The 9,732-nt window shown below is 49.3% G+C and overlaps 1 protein-coding gene across 1 annotated transcript; it reads right to left on the bottom strand.

The window, feature by feature from the left end:
* Nucleotides 1–2,113: 2,113 nt before the first annotated feature.
* LOC120755832 (uncharacterized protein CG45076-like) lies at nucleotides 2,114–8,883 on the bottom strand. The gene is made up of 4 exons (XM_040071377.1): nucleotides 8,784–8,883; nucleotides 5,380–5,586; nucleotides 2,451–2,579; nucleotides 2,114–2,295 (listed from the first exon to the last, which is right to left on the bottom strand). The coding sequence occupies exons 2-4, from the start codon at nucleotides 5,447–5,449 to the stop codon at nucleotides 2,198–2,200; spliced, it is 297 nt and encodes a 98-aa protein (XP_039927311.1). The 5' UTR covers nucleotides 5,450–5,586; nucleotides 8,784–8,883; the 3' UTR covers nucleotides 2,114–2,197.
* Between the last annotated feature and the right edge of the window lie 849 nt (nucleotides 8,884–9,732).

Raw genomic sequence — 9,732 nt, 5'->3', positions numbered from 1 at the left:
TTTGGCTGGGCAAACTTGAAAAATGTGACCATTTCAGTGCCAGAGCATACAAAAAGCTGGCATAGATAACTAACTGGGATATCTTCTACCTCCTACCAACTTGAAAGGGAAAAAAAGCCAAAGCCTGCACCATGCCTGTATTCCCGGTTCATTAGCGTCCCCTCTTCTAGTGTACACACACATTAACACTTCATTTCCGGGGATATGTGAAAAAAAAGCAGACCTAGCACCTGGCATGACTTTACTAAATCTAGCGATGAACCCTTAAGGTTCACCAGATCTCTACTCAGCAGCTTGACTGCAGTAGTTACTGACCTCTTGTTAAAGAGTCAGTGTTGGAGACTTGAATCCGAGCAGATCCAAGGGCAGGTGTAACAACAGCTTAAGGAACTTCCAATCTAAGAGTTGAGGTTCTTGAGGAGACAAATGCTTGGAGGCTGACTTAAGAGCACATCAGCTGATTTGCCCTTTGTAGCTAAACACAGGAACCAAATCCTGAGCTGGTTTTGCGTATCAGGTCCTTATCAGTGATCCCAGACTTCTTGTGACAGTCTACTCTGAGATAATCTCACACCAATTCTGAGCATTGCTGACTTCAGTCCTAATGTGATCAGACAGTTAAAAAAAAAAAAAAAATCACATGCTCCTTATCACATTTTGTGCACATACCTCCCAAACCCCAGCAATGACAACAGAGAGAAGTTTCTATGAGTTAATGTGATTTTAGACCTTTGGGTACAAAGCAGCTCTAGCCTTTTCCCAGCCCAAGCCACAGTTGAAGAAAGCAATCACTCTCTGGGATGCATGTTGTAAACACTGGGTTTTTTACTAAAACTGTAACTTCAGTTAGGTGTGTGCACCCTCCTTACACATAATGTACACACACAAGTCTTACCTGCCAGCTAATAACCTTATCACTGCTTGTATTCACTTATATGCCACTAGACATTTACTAAGAAACTTGCTGGAGTGTTTGGCAGGGAGCCAGTGAGGACCTGAAATTAGATCCGAGTACAGATTTGTAACTGCTCTGAGCCACAGCTACTACGTAGAGCAAAGCACATCCTTCCTGGGCGTTTGTAAGCTCTCATTCAGCACTTAAGACTGCTTAGGTACATAACTGGTGTTCAACAGCAGCTCAGCAAGTACTCTAAAGCTGCAAAGGATGACAACCACGGTGTTCAGGGTCACATGCCACCTGCAAACTACTAAATGCAAAATGTTTCTATTACACAGAAGAGCAAGCTGAATGATAACCTTTTATCCCAGCAAAGAAATCAGTACTGCACCTCTTTTTCATTGATGGCAACTGTCACCATCAGGAAGAAGTGTCAAAGCAGTGGAGATTCTTGCTGCCATTTTAAGATGCTGGGTAAGTAACCTCTAAATTATTCTGTTACTAATTGAGAAGTCTGTACTATCCGATTCTAAGTTCATATGCACACAGAGCGTTCCTGGCTTTTGAGGATTTTTTTCTTGATGAGTTACTCGGAATTGCCTGGTTGTGATTCTTTCAGCTGCTGTGCCTGTGTGCGTTTAACAGGAGCCCTGCAGGCATGGTCAGTGCCTCCTCTGTGGCATAGTGGCTGTCGTGCCTGTGCAGTGCAGAGCTGCTGGGGTGGCCCCAGTGGCCCTGCTCAGCACTAGGCAGGTGCTGCAGCCAAGCTGGCAGCAGTACAACTCCCGCTGCTGGCATTGGCTCTGAGCATCACAGTGCTGCTGTACAGTGCTTGCATACACCTCAGGCACACCTGAGCCTTCCTCAACACAGGAGCTAACTGTGATTTTACCAATACGGTCAGAAAAACAAACATAGAGAGATACAGAGGTTCTTACCTTGTCTAGAGAGGGCTGTTTGGGTGCTCAGCTTGTGAGACTCATACACACGCTATCAGGATTTAGGCTCAGTGACAAAACAGACCAGCTCTCAAGTGCTTCACATGCTGCCCGCTTTAAGCCAGCCCTTACCCCACAAAAAAAACCAAAAAACAACCCAAACCAAAATCCATCCTTGCAGTAGTAGCACGGCACAGCTCTAGCTGCCTGCCTTTCTAGACTAGTTATTGTAAATGTGTTTTTATACGTGTAACTGAAGGAATACGTGCAAGCCGGGCAGAGGGTAAGTATTGTCTTTATTTAAGAATACATGTAGTAGATACTTGTTTACAAAAATTTCAGTGGTGATACATTTTGATCTTCATTGTCCAAAGCTTTTGCCCCATGAAGTTGCTTGGTTTGCTACATTTTTTACAGCTTTTTCACCAGTTTCAGCAACTTTGTAGACTTCATCAAGTGCTTTTAAAAGAGAAAAAAACAAAGGTAACTGTAGCATCATTGCAATGGCTTCCCCTTTCCCACCAGGTGTGGGACAAGAAGCAAGGCAGGGTTGAGGGCCCTGTCTGGGATTTCACTGTCCTGACATTTTGAAATAAACACAAACATTACCGTACCTTTCTGGCCAGCACTCTTAGCCTGCTCTGCTGCTTTCTGGCCAGCACTCATAGCCTGTTCTGCTGCTTTCTGACCAGCACTCTTAGCCTGTTCTGCTGCTTGCTGCACAGTCTGGTTCACTGTGTCAACTGCAGTTAGGGGGAAAAAAAAAAAAAAAAAAGTCAATTAGGCAGTCTTTACTCATCCCCTAATTTCAACAGTCACATTTTCAAAGGATTCCCTAAACATTTCAGGACTAGAAGATGAGTAATTACTCCGTAAGAATGGGTATCCTGATGTGGTAGTAGAGGTGCCATTAGGAGTCTGGTTGCGTTTCCCCACAGTATCCATATATCAGTATAGGTGAAGATTATGGATGTTAGTGTGGGGCACCTAGACTGTCAAGAAACAAACCCTAGTAGAGAATTAGGTGCAATGAAACCTTCCTTTTACTTAGCCTGGCTAGGATCTGCTGAGAGCAGTTTGGTAAAGATTCTTTTACAGCTGTATATACTGGTGCTCACTCTCTGAACTGGCATGCTGTCCAAGCAGCACATCAAAAATGTAGTAATTTGTCTAATACTTTCTCTTGTACCTAAAGAAAATTTATTCTGTAAGAGACCAGAGTAGTTTTAAAGGTGTGGAAACGTTCAGTAGAAGAGACATACTGAAAAATGAAGAGCAAGAGAAGGTATTGTCTTAGAGGCCTGCAGCCTAGATAACAGTGGTAAATATTTGGATGATCAGCTTCCAGCAGCTATGATCAGGGAAGTCTTGCTTACAAGAGTCAGAAGTTTGACTTGAAATGGCCTTGCATTGGACCTGTATTTATTTTATTACCACTGGCTCCAAGTACTACTTTTTAAAAACACCATAGATGTGCTCTGCACAACAGATGCTGAGGGGGTGGCTGACAGAGCAAGACATTCCTCATGGAAGTGGAAGGAGGGAGAAATCCTGAGGTGAGGAAAGACATTTAAGTGGACTGGGAGTGTCTAAAATTTCAAAGGCTTCCACTGAATATATCTTCAACAGTGTCTTTTTAAGTGTCTTGTGAAAACCAGTGGCCTCTTTCACCTTGAGCTTGTAGGACATTTTCAACTGCTTAGAAGACATGCTAATTATCATTACATGCCATCTTTTGCTGCAGTTTCCTTATGTGAATGATGCTCATTGCTCATAAGGTGCAGCTAAGGAAAATGCTTGCCACAGCAGTCTTGGGTCACAGTCAAGTTCATGACTCCTGTCAGCATCCATGGGATAGGTGCTAATTTTAGATACTTGCAAAGCCCAGTTGTGCCACTCTGTACTTGGCAGTGGCTCGTAAGACTGTGCCTTTGGGGCACGTACAGGCACAAGAGAAGTAGTTCAGAAACAAGGTAATTAATAGTTACAAAACCACCAGTTATAGGCAGTCTTTTTAAACTTGAAATCTGGCATTAATCCCCCTTTATTTTCATTTAAATGGGGGTTTAGAGGGTACATCTAGAATCCTTCCAGTCAGTGCAGTACTAACAGTGGCATGACGAGTTCAGCATTGTGTGCCATGTATTTACTGCCTCACATCAAGGTATGTGCACATTGCACAGAAGTGGCCAAAGTCAGGCCAGTGCCTGGGACCCCCTCTGTTGCTCCAGAATCCATCTCCAGGTGGAGAGCCATGCTGCAGTGCAGGACTTGCTGAGAAGATGTAGGCAGGGTTCAGGCAAAGAGCTTCAGACTGGTGACATCCAAAGAGCTGGTTCAGCTTCAAATGCTTGGGACAGACAGGGAAGGGCTGCAGCTACTATTAATAAACTTTGCTCTTAGAGTTTGTTGACGCCTAAACACTTAGTTCCATCAGCTGATTGGGATTAGTACTCAGCTCCTCTGAAGATGACAAATGTCCCTTCTAAAACATCCATCTTTTCTCCCAGCATAGGAAACAGGAAATGTTTCCCCGATGTTAAAGAAGTCAGGAACGTCAAAAAGCTGCCACAAAATATGCATTTTTAGGACTACTCTATGGCAAAATCAGAAAGAAATCTTAATTTGAAAAGCTGATGGTTCCCTTCCCACATCCTGGTGTTTTTCTTTCATGCTTCAGCATAAAAATAGCTGAATTAAGAATAAATCCAAATTCTTTGGACAATAATTTGGCTGTGGGATTGTTCATCCTTCATCTTCCTAGCAAAATGAACCAAGTCATGGTAAACAAGTAGTAGGCTTCCCACTTGCTTCATTAGGCGTGCAGCCCACAAGTAATATTTCTACGGCACTTGAAGTCACAGGCAAAATAATTGGTTTCAAGAGTTTACCTAAGTGTCATGTAAAGAAATATGAAGCAGTTTCCAGTGCTCACATACTAAGCACAAACACTTCAGGAATCTCAGCAGTGCAGGTCTCCATGTTAAAGCTCCACTCACAATGGTTATTTAACTTCAGGGCCAGTTCAGCAAAACTCCCTGCAGGAGTGAACTTGGCTCACGCCCTGAGCCCCTGCAGCTGCACTTGTGCTCTCGGTGAGGTGCATGACTGCTTGCTGGAGCGCTGACACCAGGGCACTTAACTGCACCTCTCTGGGCAGCACCGAGCGGATCAGAGCCGACACACTGCACTGCTGCAGAACTCCTGTTTGTCACGGCTGGTCATATTAGGAAGCAAAGCCCTAAATAAGCAGCCTCGCCTCCGCTCTCAGCTGTCCTGTCATCAGTGCATCATCTGGGCACCCACGCACTATGAGCCAGAATAGGAAAAGTTGTTGCAAACGCAGTAGCTAATATCAGACCTTCACTTACTATAGTGTTAGAGTGCTTGGAGTTTGCAGGATGTGCTGACCCCACCCTCGGAGACAGCATCTACAGAGTTCATGCCCCAGGGGCAGATTTGCTCCCAGCAGCAGGGTGGGAGCAGGGCAAATACTTTAACACCCAAGGCACAGGAGAAGGGAAAGCAGCAATTTGTATTTACCTGCCACCTGTGCAGCACTTTCAGCTTGTTGTACAGCTTCCTCAGCGAGCTTCTTCCCAATCCCGAACATGGCCGCGCTCAGTCCTCTCTCCCGGGATGCGATGGGTGAGTGAGTCCCTAAGTTCGGTTCTGTTACACTGTTTGGCAAAGTGTGGCTTTTTATAGACAAAGCAGGACTCCTCCCAGTAGTTAGAGGGCAAATGCAAACTGGAACAGGGAAAAGTCGTGAGCCCTTGTTGGGTGATTAATATACCAGGCATAAAAGGGTGAAGAGACATTAATGTTTGTTATGTTTTCCTCCCCGGAGAGAGGGCGTGGTTTTCATCAGTAGAAGTTTTCCATAGCCCAGGAATGAAAGCTTTGTTTTTCCATATCGGGGAGTTGGTAAACAGTGTGCATGCCACAGCTGTCCTGACCAAAGGCTCCAGTGCCGCAGGGGGATATGCAGGCTGGCACAGCCCGTCGTGAACCGGGCAGAAAAGCATTGCATTGTGAAACACTCTGCTGAAGAATTGCTTAAATCAACTCTGTCGTTTCAAAACCTTACATAGAAAAGTATCCAGTTTCAGATGATTCTTGCCCACATTCTTTTGATCCCCAGCGGGACTCAAAATTCACGGTTATAAAAAGAAATGGGAGGCACTAAAGCTTTCTGAAGCATCTGATGAAATCTTTACTGTGTTAGAGAAGGCTCATAGTTTCGTGGTGTGTCGTAATTAGTATTTTAACCTCTTATTTCCAAGGTCTGGCTCAGGAGAGTAGGTTTGTGTCCTTCCCCACTGTCCCCACAGCAACCACTTTGCAGGATCCAGCACAGACTGCAGAGTCTCAGGCATCAGCAACAGCTGCTGGGGTTGGGGCAGGCTCAGTCCAGCTGCCAAAAAGCTGAGCTGGCCTGGCCAGCCCTGTCCCCCAGCTGCAGCCACCGGGAGGGGATGGGATGGGATGTGCAGGACGCACACTGCTGAGCATGCGGCCCCCACAGCACCCTGGCTCCTCTCACAGGGCACCTTTATGTCATCCAGCCACACAGGAGCTGACCTCACCTCCAAATACTAGGGTTACTTTTTTCTGGGATCACCAGCTTTCCACCAGAACTACTGCTGTGCCCTTTCACTCTGTTGATCAAATAATTATTGCTGAAAACAGGGTGAAAATGTGTAATCTACCTCAGGACAAGGGTTTATGTACCAAACTGTTCTTTATCCTGCAGCTGCCACCACAGCAGGCTCTAGGAATGCATCTCTTGATGCCAGGCATGGCACTTCATAAACAACAACAGCTCCTCTGCAATGTCCCTTTCCAGCAGTACAGTGAAGCTCTGTTTTCTTTCCACCATTGCAGTTTTTTTACAGACCACAAAGTCCTACTTTATATCAATTAGACAGGATATTGTGTTACTAAGGGTAGAGAGGGGGGGTTCCTTTCCTCTTTTTATCTTCTGACAGCAGGGAAAGGATTATTCGCCACATCTGAAAGTAAATTCTACCAGAATATGCTCACAAAAACCAGAAAGAAAGTAACAATATTGGTTTTAAACTGACATCAAGTCAAACGTTGTTGACAAAGTTCAAAACAGATCTGCAATGCAGGAAAAAAAGAAAACAAACCCAGAAATATTTCGGATAACTCAGACCAGCATCTGACCAGTAGAAATTCTTTGCACAGCAGCCAAGCAGTAAAACGTACACATTGTTCCCTGTGACATCCTCAACTACTCACAGCCAGCCTTGTTCACAGGAAATTGCAATTTCCTAGTCCTGTTCTGCTGCTGCTCCTATTACTGACTGCAGAGATGTGAAGACAACAAGACTCAGATTCAGCAACAAGTATTTGCCAAGGTGTGTTTACATTATCACTGGAAATACCCCTCCTCATCCTATCCAAATTCCAAAGTGAAGAATGGTTCCCACCCTCACACACTCCAGTATCTCAAATACAGATTTTTTTTGAAAGCCACATTATCTTATGAGCAACTTCCATGGGTGTGGACAGGTACAGCACCAGCATTGACTTTCCAGTGAACCTCAATGCAGAAATAAAATTACAGAACAAACCCTAATTACATCATGACGCACTGCAGATACACATTGAATTGTAAAGTGGGGGAGGAGAGAGTACATGCCATCACAACACTCTACATCTACGACATCCCTACACACAGGTGAAGGCGATGCTTGCCTCACAGAGTGAGAACACACAGCACTAAAATACACCCCACTTTTCAAATACAAAAAGGACACATTTTCTCTCACTACATATAGACCAAAGCCTTGGGAAACCATAAGGAGGTGCAGTTCCCTGCAGGCACAAGGCCTTTGATCACGTATGCATTTAGACTGACATTACGTTGCACTCAGGGTCACGGTTTCTGCCATCACAGCAACACAAAGTCTCGGTAACTGCATTCCCCAGCTCCTGTAATGGAGCCCCCGCACCACAGCCGCTACACTTCTGCTCTGCTGGGCCACTCACCCTCCGCAGCACAGGGACACGGCCCGAGGAGCTCCGCTCGCTCCTGTGCGGGGCTGCCGACAGCGGGCCCGGCTCTGCCGCCCCCCGCAGGGCTCGTCCCGCCAGAGCCCGGCCACCGCCCGGCCACCACCGGGGCCCGGCCAACGCCCGGGGCCCGGCCAACGCCCGGGGCCCGGCCAACGCCCGGGGCCCGGCCAACGCCCGGGGCCCGGCCAACGCCAGGGGCCCGGCCAACGCCAGGGGCCCGGCCAACGCCAGGGGCCCGGCCAACGCCAGGGGCCCGGCCAACGCCAGGGGCCCGGCCAGCGCCCGGGGCCCGGCCAGCGCCCGGGGCCCGGCCAACGCCCGGGGCCCGGCCAACGCCCGGGGCCCGGCCAACGCCAGGGGCCCGGCCAACGCCAGGGGCCCGGCCAGCGCCCGGGGCCCGGCCAGCGCCCGGGGCCCGGCCAGCGCCCGGGGCCCGGCCAACGCCCGGCCAACGCCCGGGGCCCGGCCACCGCCCGAGCCCGGCCACCGCCAGGGGCCCGGCCAGCGCCAGGGGCCCGGCCAGCGCCAGGGGCCCGGCCAGCGCCCGAGCCCGGCCAACGCCAGGGGCCCGGCCAACGCCAGGGGCCCGGCCAACGCCAGGGGCCCGGCCAGCGCCAGGGGCCCGGCCAACATCAGCCCAGGGCCCGGGCAACACCAGCCCAGGGCCCGGCCAACACCAGCCCAGGGCCGAGCCGAACGCGGGGCTTGGAGCTGCCGAGGCACAAACACAAACGCTGTCTGAGCTCAGCCCCAGCCGGCATGGGCAGACACACGGAGCTACAGAGCAGAGACAAAGCCCGGTACCTTCACCACATGCACGGGCTGCAGGGCCCTCATCTGCCAGGCTCAGTCACGATACCCACCCTCCCTCAGCGCCACCGCCTCGCCAGCCCGGGTCCTACCTGCACACCATGTCTGCAGCCAGCAGCTCCCCTGGGAATTCTCCCTCCCACAGACCCTTTAAAGCCTCTGCAGCCTACACCCAGAGCAGCTGGGCAGCCCCAGCCCAGGTGCAGAAGGTTTTGGGGAAAGGCCCTTATTTTTCAAACCTTGTGGGGTTTTGAGTGAAGGCCCCACCTGTGTGGTTGCTGGGAAATAAACTTCAAATGTGAAAGGAACATGGAAGTCAACTTATCCTGTGGGCAGGAAACCCCACTGCTGCCATGGGCCCTGGGGCAGACAGTGCTGACAGCCCCAAAACAGAGCTGGACAACATTGTTCACAGCCAGAGACTTCAAGGAGAGGCTGGGAAATCCTCTCCAACGTCGCTAATCCAGCAATCATGGTTACCTGGGATGTGGTGCCAAGAGGGACCCACTTTGCCTCGTGTCCCATTGCTGCCCACTGCTGCTGCTGCTGCTCCTCTCTGGGGAGCAGAGAGGCTGAGTGAGGCCACCTGACATTGAGGCCTGGTTTCAGAGAGCTTGGATTCTTGGTAACCTTTAGACCATTAATCACAGTATTCACCCAAGGGGAGGATAAAAACCTGGTAAAATCCCCATGTTCCTGGCCTGTTGAGCTGTGAAGAGGAGATGGAGGGGGCTGTTTGCCCCTCAGCCACCCTGGGAAGGTCTCTGGGGCATTGGAGTGGGACATGGAGCAGAGGTGCTCGGGCGGGGCAGCACAGCCAGGCTGAAACATGAATCTCCTTTGCTCAGCATTTCATAGCTCAGGCAGCTGCAGGCACACCCAGCACCAAACAGAAGGAAGTTTGAGAACTCCCGCGTTAGATAACTTCATGTGCCCGGGGCTGATGGCACAGGAGCTGCTAGGAGCTCTAGAGATGTCTGCTTTACTTTTACAGAACATCTAGAGGCTTCAGTTGGGATGGGAAGATGCAGTCTTCGGTTT

Source organism: Hirundo rustica, chromosome 8 (genome assembly GCF_015227805.2).
Source record: "Hirundo rustica isolate bHirRus1 chromosome 8, bHirRus1.pri.v3, whole genome shotgun sequence".
NCBI classification, from domain to species: domain Eukaryota; kingdom Metazoa; phylum Chordata; class Aves; order Passeriformes; family Hirundinidae; genus Hirundo; species Hirundo rustica.
This window is presented reverse-complemented; position numbering and strand designations above follow the sequence as displayed.